We start from the raw sequence: 18,878 nt of genomic DNA, 5'->3' as shown, positions 1-18,878 counted from the left end.
CTGTTGGGTGGGCCATTGTACTATACAGGGGGCTGTTGGGTAGACCATCATACTATCTAGGGGGTTGTGGGGTGGAATGGGGGGATTATCACTACTGTATATACTGGTAATATTTAGTTATGGTTTGTTGTTATGTGTCTGATATATTGCTATATTATTATTATTATGATATTATTCAATCTTATATAGAAGTTTAGGTCTGTTAGTAAATCTTGATTACTTCCAGGCAGGGTAATACTGGTAATAGATAATCCCATTTAAGGGTCGTGGGTGGGCAGCGTGGGCCTGTGTGCTGTCAAATGCCAGGGCTGAATTTCAGTCCCAGTCCGTCCCTGAGTCACGCCTTTACTAAATAAATTGTTGCTTATTGTAAATTGTTTGGCACCACCAATGTGCTGTTTATTTTATCCCATTTTCTGATCCTTTTTTCTTCTAGTTGGAGTTTGCAGTTCAGATGACTTGCGAAAAATGTGTCCTTGCAATAAAGGACTCCTTACAGGATGTAAAAGGTAAACGAAAACCTTAACATCAGTGTTCTTATAATGAACCTAATTTTATTCCCTTCAGCCCTGGGCCATTTTCCTTTATTTTTTTTTTTGTTTGTTTTGTTTTTGTTTGTTTTGTTTTTTTCCCTCCCTTTCTTCCTAGAGCCAGAACTTTTTTTTCTATTTCTGTCATTATGGCCATACGAGGGCTTTGTTTTTGCGGGAAGAGTTTCAATAGCACCATTGATTTTATTACCATATAGTGTATTGGAAAATGGAGGGAAAAAAATTCCAAGTGCTGTGAAATTCCAAAAGAAAAAGTGCAATTTCACAATTTTTGGGGGATTTTTTATTTATTTACCGAGTTCACGATTTGGTAAAACTGACCTGGCAATATGAGTATCCACGTCAGTACAAGTACGCAGGTACCAAACATGTATACTTTAATTTTTTATTTAGGTTGTGAAATAAATTGTGAAATTTGTAAGAAAAAAAGTTTTTGTTTGTCACTATTTTCTCAGACCTGTAGCGTTTCCATTTTTCATGATCTGGGGCTGGGTGAGGTCTTACTTTGGGGTAAATACCATGTTTTATCGCCTACATTTTATTGCTATGTTGCAATGTTTGATTTTTTTTTTTTTTTCTCGTTACTTCGTTTACCGATTGGATTAATTTATTTTAGATTTTGATAGCTAGGACATTTCAGCAATAACAAATATGTGTATTTTTTGTTTTATTTTCAGTGGAACAAAAGGAGGGTGATTTGAACTTTTAGTGGTTTTTTTGTTCTTATTTTGAAAAACTTTATTTTTTTTACTTTTATTTTAATTATCTTTATTTTTATGTAATAATATAAGACATACTGATAGGGAATGTAGATTGTGAGACCCATCAGGGACAGTGATGATAATGTTTGCAAACTGTAAAGCGCTGCGGAATATGTTAGCGCTATATTATATATATATATATATATATATATATATATATATATATATATATATATATATATATATATAAATAAAGATTATTACTTTTATTTTATAGTTAGGAGACTTGAAGCTGCTGTCGTCCAATCGCCTGTGCCATATATAGCAGTGCATCAGAACTGTGTTTGGCAGAAATCACAATCTCCTATGAACGTTGGCCATAAGCCGACATTTCCGGGAGTATTGTAATGACAGGCACCAAGGTCTTGTAAAGATCCCTGGCTGTCATGAAAACCCATTGGCATCCATCGATTACGCAACTGGGGTGCTAATGGGTGTCCGGAATGATGTGCGTTCAGCTGGCACGTGTTAAATCCCGCTGTCAGTGATTATTAGTGGGATTTAACTAGTTAACAAAAGTGGGTGGATCTCAGATCCACCCACGGCTGTTAAAGGTGCATGAAGCCTGATTAAGTCAGCTGTCATGTACGGGGAAAGATGTGGGGTCAGGGACACGATATGTGATGTAAATTTGTCATGTGTTGTAAAGGGGTTAAAAAGAGGAATAAACTCTGAGGAGCCAAATAAGAAGACCGGAATCGCGCTGGCAGGTTTTTTTTTTTGTTTTTTACTCCATAGTCAGAAAGGAATGATTTCTGTTCGCTCTAACCAGTTCTGTCTTTGGCTTAAAGGATGTTGTCCACCAGAAGCCCGAGGGAGTAGTATTGAACAAAACTCACTTGTCTGAACAAGCCCTTATTTATGTCCGTGTGCAGTGCAAATTCAAAGCAAACAGCGGATAGACATGACACTATTAGTGATGAGCGAGCGTGCTCGGATATTGTGTTATCCAAGTATATTGGGTGTGCTTGGATAATATGTTTTTTGTCCCCGCGGCTGCATGTCTCTCGGCTGCTCGAACGCTGCAGCACGTGCAGGGATTGCCTAACAAAAAGGATAACAGCCGCGCACGCTCGATCATCACTAGACACTATCCAATGCAAGGCAGTGGTGTAATTTACATAAACATTTTTACAGATGGTCCTTGGAAAAAATTGTAAAATTCACTCATCTGATCTGTTTTTTGGATACGTCTTGCCCGATAAATGGAGGCTGTCCGAAACCTTAAACCCCCAACACCCCCCCCCCCCAATCATTTATATGACTCTGCATATGGTCCCAGAAGAGTGCTGCCCTAGCAGTGAGAAATCAGTGCCTTCAGGTTGTGTCTAGAACTGTACTGGGTCGTGACGATGCACTTACAGCTTCTCAGCCTCACACCGTATATCCTACTATGCAGCATCCTCCTCTGGGTGATTGACAGGTCAGAAATCGTATACAAAGGCAAGAAAGACCTCAATCAGCTAGAGGGAGAGTGCTGCTAGATAGAAAATACAGCGTGGCCTAGAAGCTGTAAGTGCATCGTGACGCCCCAGTGCACTCTTCCGACAACTTCGGAATGCCATTTCTCGCTGCTGGAGCGGTATTTTGGGGCTGTAAAGGATCGACTGGATTATCTTTTTTAAAGGACTGGGAAAAATTTATGGCAGGTTCATATTACACTCAATAGGTGCATTAAAGAAAAAACACAAACAGATGCCATGCAGCAGTAAGTTTTTATGGCTCAATTGCAACGTTTAACACAGGCAACCACACAAGGCCTATTATTATACTTTACATTGCCGATGTACAAAACGGATGCCATACATGAAAATAAAAAACCCGGCCCGGCTCTTTTGCTTACCCACCATACTTGTGGCGTTCCTTCAATGACGAGCCGTGCCCCCATCTGGTCACCTGACAAAAAAAACAATGTTGTGTGACCACTGGAACCAATCACAAGGCATTGATTGGCTGCAGCTTTTCTGTGTGAGTGGAAGAGCAGTCTTTTTTTTTTTTCCTCCTCTGACTGAATAATGATGGCTGCTTCCAAAGAACTTTTTCTTCTGCTATGACAGTATAGTGAAAGCTGCAGCCGATCAGTGGCCACTGATTGGCTGCAGCGCTGTCTGTTTTTTATTTCACGGAGCCATTGTTGATTTTCATCTGACACTGACATGTCTCAGCAGTTTTGTGCTTGGTCCGTTAAAAGAAATCGGACATATGAACAGCCCCATAGACTATGCTAGGTACGAGTGCTTTAAATTACAAACATGGGTGGAACTCCTGAAACTTTTAGGCTTTGTGCACACAATGCATTTTCACGGCGTTTTTTATGCGCGCAAATGCTCCAAAAACGCAATGGAATGCTAAAGCAAGGTAATTCAGTGACAATCCTGAAGTGTTGTGCACATGATCAGTAAATCTCTATCCATATTTGCAGCGTTTTCTGCAGCATGTCAATTCTTTTTGCATTTCTGCAGCGTTTTTGACTCATTGACTTCAATTGAGTCAGTCAAATGTGCAGCAAAAAACGCAGGTGTAAAAAGGTTTGCGTATTTGCTGCAGATTTGCTGCCAAAAACACTGCAGAATTGTCAAAGGAAATGATGTCAGAAGGAGGAAGAGTGTGTGGGCGGAGAATATGCGTGTCTGTCTGCGGGTGTCTGTGTGTGTACCCATGCAACGAACAGGCCATAGTGATTGTACTTGGGCGCCGTCTGATGGGACTACTACTCCCATCCAGCTATGTCTGCTGTCACATAAAACAGAGACAGCGTGACCCGATGATGGAAGAACAGTTTCATCAATCGGCGCTTGTGTTCAATTGTAAAAGAAATCAAAACAACTACATAGTTACATACATATTCACAAACAAAGTACATACTCACCGAACACCTAATCCCCGACGCCCGCGTCTCCTGCAAGCAATCAAAAATAATAAACCAACATAAACTCCCTGTCCGCAATAGTCCATTTAATACCGAGTGTCCCACGGTGATCTCACGTGTAGAACAGTCACATCGGGAGATGTGACCGCTCTACTCAGCTTCCAGGGATACACTGCAGGAGAGATCACCTCCTGTCAGTGTATTACTGAGCCTCCGTGAGAGTTCACTGGAGTTCGTCAGCTGATCAGCTTCAGTTCTTACACAGCGGTGCCGTAAATGTGATCACCGGAGCTGATAAACTCCGGTGAACTCTCATGGCGGCTCAGTGATACACTGCGATTACCTCCTGTCAGTGTATCGAAGGAGGCCGGGTAGAGCAGTCACATCCCACGATGTGACTGATTTACACGTAAGATCGCCGTGGGACACTCGGTATTACATGGACTACGGCGGACAGGATAGTATTATATGTTGATTTATTATTTTTTGATTGTTTGCAGGAGATGAGGGAGTCGGGGATTAGGCGTTCAGTAACTATGGTAAATTAAGATTCAATAAAGGCGTCTGTGTGATTATTTCAAATAAAGGATTTTATGCTGTCTTTACCATGTAACTATAGGATTAGTAATGGATAGGTTTCTTATAGATGCCTCTCCATTACTAACATGTAGGCTTGATGTCACCTGACAATACAAAGGTGGCACAACCCCACAAATATGAACCCCACTTGCCACTGCTACAGGACAAGTGGGAAGAGCGAGGCTAAGTGCCAGAATTGGGGCATCTATAAGATGCGCCATTTCTGGGACGGCTGAGAGCTGATGTTTTTAGCCTGGGGGGGTGCCAATATCCATTGCCCCTTCCCAGGCTATTAATATCAGCCTGCAGCTGCCTGCCTAGCCTTTTGCTGATTCGATTTTATAGGGGGACCCCATGTCAATTTTTTTCTGTGGTTCCCCTGTAAACTAACCAGTAAAGGCTAAGGAAACAGCTGTGAGCTGATATTAATAACCTGGGAACCTTTATGCCTATTGGCTCCTTCCCAGAATATTAACATCAGCCATCAGCTTTCCCTCTGCTGGTTATGAATATTATACGGGAGCCCATGCAATTTTTTTTAAAATATTATTTTGAAAAATAAAGATATTGCGTTTTACGCAGATTTCTGACAGTTGCTGTTTTGTTACAGCATATGTAGGATAATTATGTTAATGCTCCTACTGGTGAATGTGTGTGTGTCTCTGTGTCTTTGTATCGTTTTATTAATGAGGGTATCTGGCTGACACCTGTTCATTACTAAACCTCAGGCTTGGTATTATATATAGTATATGGTAATATTATATTCACTTATATTTGTTTTGTGTGTGTGTAAACATTATAAATTAGAACATGGTATGTAATGATATTATGGTCTTCAATGGAGAATGAAAAAGAAGAGGTTGAACGAGGAAATTTCATCATAATTCTTTTTTTTTTTTTTAATATATCTTTATTTAACTCTATGGATTTACAAAAACGCATAAAATATGCGCATATTTTCCACTTCGCTTTTCTGCCAAGAGATGCAGAAGCCTTGCAGAAATTTCCGCAAGCCTTATCGTCATTTCTGATTTATTTTATTCTCCATCTGCTTCCATGGGGACAGGTGTACAGAATGTGAATGTCAGTCTAGCGTCTGAAGCCGTGGTGGTGGAGACCACGTTGCCAGCATGGGAGGTACAGAAGCTGCTGGAGAGTACCGGACGGCGGGCAGTGTTAAAGGGAATGGGAAGCCTTAAATCCCGTAAGTTTTTTTTTTGTTTTTTTTTTTCTCCTTTTTTAGGAATGAACCAATTTTACTTACATATTGAAAAGCGAAAATAGTCAAAAATATGCCAATCCACAGATTTAGTGCAGCCAGAAATGTGTATAGACAAAAGTAGGGGTTGATCCAGCTTCCAGACTTCTTTTTTTTTTTATTTGATAGGAGAAGGTGCAAAAATATGTACAAAGATCAATAAAAGGACAGCATAGCAGCAAAGGATTTCAAACGCACATAGCGTTCATTGTCATATATTAGACTGTCACAACACATGCGTGGATTTCTTGTTTGTTAGATAATCCCTGCATGTGTTGTGACTGTCGAGCATCCGCAAGACATGCTGCCGTGAGGTCTCGAACATAGTATTCGAGCACGGTGAAGACACTCGGTTAGCACCCGAGCATGCTCAGATAACACCTTATCCGACCACGTTCGCTCATCACTAGTACTAATATCTAAATTGTAACCTATCTCGTTGTGTACTGAAGAGACGTCCTCCCTTGGTGAGAAGATGGACATTTGTTCTGCCATGATATCTTCACCATTACATAGTCCCTGTTTTCTTTAGAGAACCTGGGAGCAGCTGTGGCCATGTTGGAAGGAGTCGGATTGATACAGGGCGTTGTTCGTTTTCTTCAAGTTTCTGAGAAAAATTGTATTATTGACGGAGTTGTGGATGGGCTACGTCCTGGACTCCATGGTCTTCATATTCATGAGTTTGGCGATGTCTCAATGGGATGTGAGAGGTAATTATAATATCCAATATAATTTATACAATATTAGTGTAATGATCACGTGTGACTGGACACAGCGCCTCCAGCAGGGCGAATTTAAACAATAATGGGACGTGCAGCCGGATATACCGCCTCCAGCTGGCGAATTTAAGAAATACACGTAAAACTGGATACCCCGCCTCCAGCTGGCGAATTTAAATAATAAGGGTAAACACAGGGAACAATTACAGTGGTGGGCCCTGCGATGGGGAATGGGGGACGTGGAGACCTCCTAAGCTCCCCTGAGCCAGTGTCCCTGCACTTCTAACATTCCCTATACAGGCTCCTCGCCTGTCGCCGCACGCGTGCCTTAAAACCCTAGCAAGCCCTAAACCTAAACCCTAACTAGGGAATATGTCGGTGCGGAGACTAATCCCACCACTGCACTAGAACCCACATAAGGAAAGTCACAAACAGGGGAAAAAGAAAACTTAGCTCTCTCTGTGCTAAAGCTCCAGCACAGAGTCCAGCGACCGACTGCAGCCTTCCTCCTGAATAGCTGCCAAGAACTCCCTTCTGTGACTCCTTCCACACCAGGACTCAGATTGAGCTGAGCACTCTCTTCAGCTCCTTCCACCACCAAGGTTGGTTGCAAATGAACAACTAACACCAACAGTGATTGAAAACCCCTGGCTGTCCTTTATAGAGCCTAACACCTGTCATGAAATTAACGTGCACATTAGCCTAAAACTAAAGCTAAGGTGCGATACCACTCACCACCACCGGGGACAGTCAAGACACCCTGAACCTGACAAAGTAAAAAAAGTTCACTTTGTCAATTTAATACCGCCAGATCCAACACTGGATCATGACAGTACCCCCTCCTTAATGAGGGGCCTCTGGACCCTCAAGACCACCCCTCATTAGGGAAACACCTACAGCGGGGACGGCCAGATCCTGAGTTCACCCCACCATTACCTGACACTTCAGGTATATGACAAATACACAGCTGGTATAGGCAATAAAGTTTATTTTTATTATTTTGGAGGAACCACCCATCTCCACAGCGCCGACCTGGGGAACGAGTATATGTTGTAAGGTACACCTGGGGTGGACCCGCTAGACCGTGGCAACGAACCTCCCGGGGGCGAGCTGACCAGGTGGACCACCCCCTATACAGGGAGCGTTTGGGGCAAGCCCGCGGGTAACTATTACCACGGCAGCTGGTACCCTGGGAAGTAACGACAGACAGACAGCTAGAGCCGAGTTGGGGATACAGGACTGATGGTACCGGCTGGGAACCACAGGACAGATGGGCACTGCTTAGAGACACGAGATAGGTGGGCACGGCCTGGAGACACAGGAGAGGCGGGCACGGCCGGGAGACACAGGAGAGGCGGGCACGGCCGGGAGACACAGGACAGGCGGGCACGGCTGGGAGACACAGGACAGGCGGGCACGGCTGGGAGACACAGGACAGGCGGGCACGGCTGGGAGACACAGGACCTAGGAGAGAGGAAAAATGGAGAGGTGAACGAGCAACGGATGGACAGGACGCGATAGCGTGCATAGAGGGCGGCCAGAATCACTAGGGAAAAGCAGTGTTACTCAGGCACCGCTGGCAGGAAGAGGCGGCCAGATATAGGGGCTAGTAGGAGGACTTCCGGGTCGTGACCTAAAGTGGAGGAGGAGCAGGCGCGCGTCCTCAGGAGGAGGAGGCGCGCGCGTGTGCCCAGGCACAGTATGTGCGCGCGCCCGTCGAGCAGGAGGAGCGGGAGCGTGCACCCGGCGCGGTCCGGAAGACCAGACGGAGGAGACCGCCGGACAGAGAAGAGTCGCCGGGGAGGACCGCGGAGAAGACAGCGGCCGCCGGCGCAGAGGGGAGCAGGACACCGGAGGATGGGTAAGCTGCGGCCGGGAGGAGGCAAAGAGAGGAGTGCGCGGCAGCCGCCGCGTGACAGTACCCCCCTCCTTACGCGCCTCCCTCCGCAGTCCGGAAAAAAACTTAGCCAAGATTCGAGGGGCCTGGATGTTCTCTTGGGGCTCCCAGGACCTCTCCTCGGGACCAAAGCCCTTCCAATCAACCAAAAAAAAGGTTCTCCCCTTTTGCTTCCTCATGGCCAAAATATCTTTAACCTCAAATACATCGTCTGCGGAGACAGGCGGAGGCGAGTGAGGGGCCTTAGAAAGGAAACGATTGAAGATGACTGGTTTTAGCAAGGACACATGAAAGGCATTAGGGATACGGAGAGAGGCAGGAAGCCGTAGTTTGTAGGAGACATCATTAATACGGGAGAGGACCTCAAAAGGTCCAATATAACGGGGACCCAGTTTATGGGAAGGGATCTTGAGGCGAATAAACTTGGAGGCCAGCCAAACTTTATCACCAGGGTGATATGGCGGAGCATCCAGGCGTCTTTTGTCGGCGTGTCTCTTGACTCTGTTACGTACCAACTCGAGAGCGGCCTTGGTCTCCTGCCAGATCCTGGAGAATTCCCCGGTCAGAAGGTCAGCCGCCGGTACACCCGAGGCAGGGGGAACCGGAAGAGGTACACCAGGATGTTGCCCGTAGACGACAAAGAAAGGAGACTTGCCCGAAGACTCACTGACATGGTTATTATAGGCGAACTCAGCCCACGGGAGAAGTTCAGCCCAGTCGTTCTGGTGGACATTGGAAAAATGCCGGAGGTAGTTCACCAAGCACTGATTTGTCCGTTCGGCCTGACCGTTGGACTGGGGGTGGTAAGATGAGGAGAAGTCGAGAGTGATATCCATTGATCTGCATAGGGCTCTCCAGAAGCGAGAGGTGAATTGGACTCCTCTGTCAGAAACAATATGTTGGGGCAGTCCATGAAGACGGAAGATGTGCTGAACGAAAATCTTCGCCAAGGCTGGGGCCGATGGCAAGCCGGAAAGAGGAACGAAGTGTGCCATCTTAGAAAACCTATCAACCACCACTAGGACGACAGTACAGTTGGCAGAGCGGGGCAGGTCCGTAATAAAGTCCATGGCAATGTGTTGCCAAGGGGACGAGGGTACTGGAAGCGGGTGTAGAAGACCAGAAGGCAGCTGCCTAGGCACCTTGATCTTGGCACAGGAGAGACAGGAGGCGACGAAATCCCGGACATCCTGGGGAAGAGTCGGCCACCAGTAGTAGCGGGACACCAGGAGAAGTGTCTTCTTAAGCCCGAGATGGCCAGCCAGCTTGGAAGCATGTCCCCAGTGGAGGATTCGTCCTCGGTCCTTCTCCGGCACAAAAGTCTTGCCAGGTGGAGGTGAGAGAAGAGAAAGTGGTGCCACCGTGATGAGCCGGGATGGATCCAAAATATGCGTGGGTTCCTCTTCGACATCTGCGGGAAGGAAGGACCTGGACAAGGCGTCAGCTTTGAGGTTTTTGTTGCCTGGGCGAAAATGCAGGTCAAAATCGAATCGAGCGAAGAACAGAGACCACCTGGCCTGGCGTGGGTTGAGTCTCTGTGCAGACCGAAGATAAGCTAGATTCTTATGGTCTGTGAAGATTGTGAAGGGATGTGCGGCGCCCTCCAATAAGTATCTCCACTCCTCTAGAGCTAACTTGATGGCCAGCAGTTCTCGGTCCCCAATGGAATAATTCCGCTCTGGGGTGGAGAAGGACTTGGAAAAGAAGCCGCACGTAACGAGCCTACCGGAGGAAGATTTTTGAGACAAAACCGCTCCAGCTCCAGTTGCTGATGCATCCACTTCGAGGACAAACGGTTTGTTGACCTCAGGACGATGGAGTACGGGAGCCGTGGCAAATGCTCGTTTCAGAGATAGGAAGGCCTCCTCTGCTTCAGGGGTCCAGACGTGCGGGTTGGCTCCTTTACGAATCAAAGATGAGATAGAGCCGGCCAATGAGGAAAAATGAGGGATGAACTGCCGATAATAATTTGCGAAGCCAAGAAATCGCTGAACGGCTTTCACCCCTTGGGGACGTGGCCAGTTGAGCACGGCAGACACCTTCACCGGATCCATACGCAGGCCGGAGTCGGAGATGATATAGCCCAGAAATGGAAGGGAGGACTGTTCAAAGGCGCACTTCTCCAATTTGGCGTACAGGCGATTCTCCCTCAATCGGAACAGTACTCGGCGGACATCTCTTCTGTGGGTGGACAGATCGGGAGAGAAGACCAGGATATCGTCAAGGTACACAACCACACTGGAGTACAGAAGGTCTCGGAAAATGTCGTTCACAAATTCTTGAAAGACTGCGGGGGCGTTGCACAACCCGAAGGGCATGACGAGGTACTCGTAGTGTCCATCCCTGGTGTTGAAGGCGGTCTTCCATTCATCTCCAGAGCGAATACGGACGAGATTATAGGCTCCACGGAGATCCAATTTAGAAAAGATTCGCCCCCCTCGTAGCCGGTCGAAAAGCTCGGGGATGAGAGGTAAAGGATATCTGTTCTTGATGGTAATCTGGTTAAGACCTCGATAGTCAATACAGGGGCGGAGAGACCCGTCCTTCTTCTTGACAAAAAAGAAGCCAGCCCCAGCGGGAGAAGATGACTTTCGGATGAAGCCTTTGGCCAAATTCTCTTGTACATATTCAGACATGGCCTGGGACTCGAGTGGACTCAACGGATAGATTCGCTCCCGGGGCGGAGTCGAGCCGGGTACAAGCTCGATGGGGCAATCATATTGCCGGTGCGGTGGAAGAGCCTCTGCCTCTTTCTTATCAAAGACATCCGAAAAAGCCCAATAGGCCGAGGGCAAATCCGCAGGGCCCGAGACAGGAGACGAGCATTTGAGGGGTTGTACTGGACGAAGACATCTAGTCTGGCAAACGCAGCCCCAGCGAAGAATGTCTCCGGTCCGCCAATCCAGGACAGGTTCATGCATCCTCAACCACGGAAGACCCAGGAGCAAGGTGTGGGATAGAGACGGCAGCACGAAGAAGGCTATTGTCTCATGGTGCAGGACCCCGATCTGTAATTCCAGCTCTTCAGTGACCAGCGTAACGGTCTCGCGCAAGGGAATGCCGTCGACTGAAGCTAACTGCCGGGGAACCTCCAAGGACCTAACAGGTATCCCCAATCTCTTCACCGCCTCGAGTTGGATAAAATTACCAGCAGCCCCTGAGTCAATATAGGCTAACTCCGAGAAACGTTTGGATCCCTGGATAAACAAAACAGGAAGGGTCAAAGGTAGAGAGGTGTCGAAGGCACCTAGGGAGGCCTCTCTTACCTGTCCTAGGCGGAGGAGTTTCCCGGCCTCACAGGGCAGGAACGTAGAAGGTGGGAAGCACTGCCACAATAGAGACAAAGGCCATGAGTGAGTCTTTCCTGGCGGCGTAGCTCTGCGGGCCTGAGTCGGTCAACCTGCATAGGTTCAGGGGCTGACGCCGAGGTGGAAGGCCGAGAGCGGGGAGGACTGCGTGTCGGAGGAGAAAACCGAGTGGGTCTTCTCTCCCTGGCGACCTCGCGGGAACGCTCCCGGAAACGCAGGTCAATTCGCGTTGCCAGCGAGATGAGATCTTCCAAAGATGTAGGTGTATCCCTGCCTGCCAACTCATCTTTGATTCGGGGCGACAAGCCACGCCAAAAAGCCCCTACTAGAGCCTCATTGTTCCATCCTAGTTCAGAAGACAACGTACGGAACTGGATGGCGTACTGTCCCACAGAGAGAGCACCCTGGCGAAGGCAAAACAAGGACTCGGTGGCGGAGACCAGACGGCCGGGTTCATCAAAGACCTTACGAAATGTCTCCAAGAAGGTTGCGAGCTGGGAGACTATCGGGTCATCTCGCTCCCACAATGGATTCACCCAAGCCAATGCCTCACCCTCTAAGTGGGAAATCATAAAGGCCACCTTGGCCCGGTCGGAGGGATACTGCAGGGATGCCAGCTCGAAGTGCAACTGGCACTGGTTAATGAACCCCCGACAGAGTTTGGGATCTCCACTATAGCGTGGGGGTTTGGCCAAGCGGGGCGAGGACTGAGAAGCTGCCGCAGGCGCAGGGACAGCGGCCGCCGTCTGTAGAGCTAGAAGGCGGTTATCTACAGAGGCTATGTAGTTCAAAATATGGGCCTGGGTGTCGCGCTGCTGAGCAAGCTCCTGCTGTAAGCCGGAGATTTGGGAGGCAATCCCCGGATCGGAGGTTTGCAGAGATGAAAGTCTGGACTCCATTGACTTGAGGAACGACATGATCCTCGCCTGATTCTCACGAAGGAACAAAAGTTCCTTTTGGGTCGGGGTCGGAGTACCAGCGAGATCCATGGCCTGAGTATTCTGTAAGGTACACCTGGGGTGGACCCGCTAGACCGTGCCAACGAACCTCCCGGGGGCGAGCTGACCAGGTGGACAACCCCCTATACAGGGAGCGTTTGGGGCAAGCCCGCGGGTAACTATTACCACGGCAGCTGGTACCCTGGGAAGTAACGACAGACAGACAGCTAGAGCCGAGTTGGGGATACAGGACTGATGGTACCGGCTGGGAACCACAGGACAGACGGGCACTGCTTAGAGACACGAGATAGGTGGGCACGGCCTGGAGACACAGGAGAGGCGGGCACTGCCTGGAGACACAGGAGAGGCGGGCACGGCCGGGAGACACAGGAGAGGCGGGCACGGCCGGGAGACACAGGACAGGCGGGCATGGCTGGGAGACACAGGACAGGCGGGCACGGCTGGGAGACACAGGACAGGCGGGCACGGCTGGGAGACACAGGACCTAGGAGAGAGGAAAAATGGAGAGGTGAACGAGCAACGGATGGACAGGACGCGATAGCGTGCATAGAGGGCGGCCAGAATCACTAGGGAAAAGCAGTGATACTCAGGCACCGCTGGCAGGAAGAGGCGGCCAGATATAGGGGCTAGTAGGAGGACTTCCGGGTCGTGACCTAAAGTGGAGGAGGAGCAGGCGCGCGTCCTCAGGAGGAGGAGGAGGAGGAGGCGCGCACGTGCCCAGGCACAGTATGTGCACGCGCCCGCCGAGCAGGAGGAGCGGGAGCGTGCACCCGGCGCGGTCCGGAAGACCAGACGGAGGAGACCGCCGGACAGAGAAGAGTCGCCGGGGAGGACCGCGGAGAAGACCGCGGCCGCCGGCGCAGAGGGGAGCAGGACACCGGAGGATGGGTAAGCTGCGGCCGGGAGGAGGCAAAGAGAGGAGTGCGCGGCAGCCGCCGCGTGACATATGTAAGTGTATGTTTGTTTGTTATGAGCTGATCAGGCTCCACAACACTTCCACAGGATGTTTTTTGGTGGCACACATACACGCTCGTTCACACACAGGTCCGGACCTGAACGTTTATTGCACACATTCGGTAGTCATAAATTAGGTGAACTCACTGGACCCGACCACAGAGGCATCCCCCTGTGTCACCACTCACACCCCCGCCCTTCCATAGGGTACCCCACCCTCCAACCCTTTTCACCACGAGGTCTACACCTCACAGGGTTAGCTAGCGGCGAGGGCTGAAACTTTCCCCTACTTTCCTGCCGCACAATCGCTGCTCTCACTGGAGAGGAAGGGGTCCCCTGAAGAGAGACGGCAGAGAGGGTAGTCCCTAGACAGCAGCCCTCACACGACTGCCCCCAGCTGACTACATCCCTAGCTCGCCAATCTATCCCCGGGTTGTGTTTTTCCAACCAAGGGAAGCCTAAAACGATAGGTACTGACATTCCCTCCAAGACGTAGCATGACAAGGACTCCTCATGACGTCCTATACGCAGATGGATGTTTTCTACGACTTGGGTAAGGCTCCCCTGGCTAAGTGGAACAGAGTTAATGGCCTGGACGCTTATAGGTTGGGCAAGCGTCCTACACTTCAGGCCATGAGTCTGGACAAAGCGAGCATCGACCAGACTGACTCCTGCTCCGCTGTCCACAAGCACCGGTACCACCTCCGGTAACCCGCCAGCCAACACTTCTGCTGACATAATACCTTGGGAGGGCAAAATGGAGGAAATGTACACTCCCTGGTCGCCTCCCTCCAAACGACCAGGGGTATGCGGCTTCTGATATGACACAGATATTTTGGCACGTAATGGGCACGCCTTAATGAAATGACCCGTCTGCCCACAGTAATGACATGCCGACACCACACCCTGCACCGTAGGCAGGCCTGAACACAACCCAACACCTACTTGCATAGGTTCGTCCGGAGACTTGGCACGCCCTGGGCAGGCTCCCATGAAATGGCCCGGCTTCCCACAAGAAAAGCATACCCCCCCACCACGGCGAACCCCAGGCAACCCCCTATTTGTACCAACAACACCGGGCTGCCTGGGTTCCACCAACCGTACTGGGGGGTCCTCCCCTCTGGAGGGGACTACCGGGGGCACATTTTGTGTCTGTCTTTCCCTAAGGCGTCTATCCACCCGGATGGCAAGGGACATGGCGGCCTCCAGAGACCTGGGGGCGGCGTACTGCACCAGAGTGTCCTGCAACTTTGGAGACAAACCCTGCGCAAATTGACTCCTAAGCACAGGGTCATTCCACTGTGTGTTAGTAGCCCATCTCCTAAACTCCGAGCAGTACTCTTCAGCAATCCGGGCTCCCTGTTTACACCTATGGAGTCGGGATTCCGCCAGAGAGATGCCATCAGGATCCCCATACACAAGCGCCAACGCCGCAAAAAACTCGTCCACGGACTCAAAAGATGGTGAATCGTCCGGCAGGGAGAAGGCCCAGGATTGGGGATCCCCCTTCAGAAGGGACATAATGATTCCCACCCGTTGCTCTTCGCTCCCTGAAGAACGAGGGCGCAGCCTGAAATATAATTTACAGGCTTGCTGAAATACCAAGAATTGATCTCTCCCTCCAGAAAACCGGTCCGGGAGAGATATCTTGGGTTCTGGCTGAGCCTGTGCCTGAATCAAACCTCCAAAGCCCACCAATAGCTGCAGTTGCTGCACCATCTCACCGCGCAGCCCCCTAATCTCTTCAGTAAAGGTCTGCAGTACCTGGGTAAAGGTTTGCATTAGGTCCATGGCTCAGCAGAAAAAATTTTTTAAGGTTGGTGTTAATGTAATGATCGCGTGTGACTGGACACAGCGCCTCCAGCAGGGCGAATTTATGACACACGTGATCCTGGATACAGCGCCTCCAGCAGGGCGAATTTAAACAATAATGGGACGTGCAGCCGGATATACCGTCTCCAGCTGGCGAATTTAAGAAATACACGTAAAACTGGATACCCCGCCTCCAGCTGGCGAATTTAAATAATAAGGGTAAACACAGGGAACAATTACAGTGGTGGGCCCTGCGATGGGGAATGGGGGACGTGGAGACCTCCTAAGCTCCCCTGAGCCAGTGTCCCTGCACTCCTAACATTCCCTATACAGGCTCCTCGCCTGTCGCCGCACGCGTGCCTTAAAACCCTAGCAAGCCCTAAACCTAAACCCTAACTAGGGAATAGGTCGGTGCGGAGACTAATCCCACCACTGCACTAGAACCCACATAAGGAAAGTCACAAACAGGGGAAAAAGAAAACTTAGCTCTCTCTGTGCTAAAGCTCCAGCACAGAGTCCAGTGACCGACTGCAGCCTTCCTCCTGAATAGCTGCCAAGAACTCCCTTCTGTGACTCCTTCCACACCAGGACTCAGATTGAGCTGAGCACTCTCTTCAGCTCCTTCCACCACCAAGGTTGGTTGCAAATGAACAACTAACACCAACAGTGATTGAAAACCCCTGGCTGTCCTTTATAGAGCCTAACACCTGTCATGAAATTAACGTGCACATTAACCTAAAACTAAAGCTAAGGTGCGATACCACTCACCACCACCGGAGACAGTCAAGACACCCTGAACCTGACAAAGTAAAAAAAGTTCACTTTGTCAATTTAATACCGCCAGATCCAACACTGGATCATGACAATTAGATTGCGTTTTAGTAGGCGGACATTATTGAGAATTATACATTCCTGACCTGTACGTGTGGCAGTGCTTTGAGTGGGGAAAACGAACGCATGCATTTACAGATAGGTGAACATTTTGTAAACCCAAAGGATCAGCAGCTGCTGATAATGAACCAACTATTGTTCCTCCTTCACTCAGATCAGCAATTTCTGTAGACAAAATGGTAATATGCTTAAAGGGAAGGTGCCATCCAAAAAATTTTTTTTCAGCAATTGAAAAAATGTAAAGAATTAATGTTTACATTTTCTTAAAAAATATTATCATTTGTTTTTAATTTTGTAAAATATGAAAAATAATTTTAAAAAGTTTGGCATTTCCACTTGTTAACACTAGGGGAGCAGCTACTGAAATCTGGCACAAAAACCTATGACATCTAGGAACACAGTGAGCAGCCATTGTGATGGGGCCTGCAAAGTTACTGACTGTCTTTGCACGTAAAGTCTGGATCAGAACAGGCCATCAATCAGCAGAAATGTTTCCTGGATTTCTGTGGAGCAGACAAGCAGACGGTCCATCCAGGTGTATAAAACAGCGCTCTATGTACAATCCCTGGCACCAAACAGGGTGCCCCCCCATAGACCAGCACACTGCTCTCCTGAAATGCTCCCTGCTGCTGTCACCCTGCTCCTCCACCATATATCTCCCTCTGTGCCCCCCATAGACCAGCACACTGCTCTCCTGAAATACTCTGTGCTGCTGTCACCCTGCTCCTCCCCCATATATCCCCCATATATCTCCCTCTGTGCCCCACATAGACCAGCACACTGCTCTCCTGAAATACTCTGTGCTGCTGTCACCCTGCTCCTCCCCCATATATCTCCCTCTGTGCCCCCCATAGACCAGCACACTGCTCTCCTGAAATACTCTGTGCTGCTGTCACCCTGCTCCTCCCCCATATATCCCCCATATATCTCCCTCTGTGCCCCCCATAGACCAGCACACTGCTCTCCTGAAATACTCTGTGCTGCTGTCACCCTGCTCCTCCCCCATATATCTCCCTCTGTGCCCCCCATAGACCAGCACACTGCTCTCCTGAAATACTCTGTGCTGCTGTCACCCTGCTCCTTCCACCATATATCAGGCCCCTGTCGCCTCGCTTTCACACATCGCCAGGACAGGATCTGAGGAGAGGAATGGGGTCTTCGGTCACTGAGGATGGCAGGCAGGATGGATTCTGGGAGCAGGGTGACAGCAGCACAGAGTATTTCAGGAGAGCAGTGTGCTGGTCTATGGGGGGCACAGAGGGAGATATATGGGGGAGGAGCAGGGTGACAGCAGCACAGAGTATTTCAGGAGAGCAGTGTGCTGGTCTATGGGGGGCACAGAGGGAGATATATGGGGGAGGAGCAGGGTGACAGCAGCACAGAGTATTTCAGGAGAGCAGTGTGCTGGTCTATGGGGGGCACAGAGGGAGATATATGGGGGAGGAGCAGGGTGACAGCAGCACAGAGTATTTCAGGAGAGCAGTGTGCTGGTCTATGGGGGGCTCAGAGGGAGATATATGGTGGAGGAGCAGGGTGACAGCAGCACAGTATTTCAGGAGAGCAGTGTGCTGGTCTATGGGGGGCACCGAGGGAGATATATGGGGGAGGAGCAGAGTGACAGCAGCACAAAGTATTTCAGGAGAGCAGTGTGCTAGTCTATGGGGGGGGCACAGAGGGAGATATATGGGGGAGGAGCAGGGTGACAGCAGCACAGAGTATTTCAGGAGAGCAGTGTGCTGGTCTATGGGGGGCACAGAGGGAGATATATGGGGGAGGAGCAGGGTGACAGCAGCACAGAGTATTTCAGGAGAGCAGTGTGCTGGTCTATGGGGGGCTCAGAGGGAGATATATGGTGGAGGAGCAGGGTGACAGCAGCACAGTATTTCAGGAGAGCAGTGTGCTGGTCTATGGGGGGCACAGAGGGAGATATATGGGGGAGGAGCAGAGTGACAGCAGCACAAAGTATTTCAGGAGAGCAGTGTGCTAGTCTATGGGGGGGGCACAGAGGGAGATATATGGGGGAGGAGCAGGGTGACAGCAGCACAGAGTATTTCAGGAGAGCAGTGTGCTGGTCTATGGGGGGGCACAGAGGGAGATATATGGGGGAGGAGCAGGGTGACAGCAGCACAGGAGTCCAGGAAACATTTCTGCTGATTGATGGCCTGTTCTGATCCAGACTCTGCAGGCAAAGACCCCATTCCTCTCCTCAGATCCTGTCCTGGCGATGTGTGAAAGCGAGGCGACAGGCACAGTCCTGGGCGACGCTGGGAAGCAGGATGGGAGGAAATGTAGCTATACAGTAAAAATGAGACCCCTCTCT

General features: G+C 49.5%; 1 protein-coding gene across 1 annotated transcript in view; it reads left to right on the top strand.

The window, feature by feature from the left end:
• The window catches only part of CCS (copper chaperone for superoxide dismutase), a 50,138-nt gene that overhangs the window by 6,666 nt on the left and 24,594 nt on the right, over window positions 1–18,878 (top strand). The window contains exons 2-4 of the mRNA XM_073578517.1: window positions 437–509; window positions 5,827–5,964; window positions 6,551–6,728. Coding sequence (XP_073434618.1) covers window positions 437–509; window positions 5,827–5,964; window positions 6,551–6,728 — 389 coding nt within the window. The remainder of the gene's footprint in view (window positions 1–436; window positions 510–5,826; window positions 5,965–6,550; window positions 6,729–18,878) is intronic.

The sequence above is a fragment of the Dendrobates tinctorius genome, unplaced genomic scaffold (assembly GCF_039654945.1).
Source record: "Dendrobates tinctorius isolate UK_male_01 unplaced genomic scaffold, ASM3965494v1 ptg000059l, whole genome shotgun sequence".
Taxonomy (NCBI): Eukaryota; Metazoa; Chordata; class Amphibia; order Anura; family Dendrobatidae; genus Dendrobates; species Dendrobates tinctorius.
The sequence above is the reverse complement of the archived record's forward strand: the minus strand, read 5'-3'. Positions and strand labels throughout refer to the sequence as shown.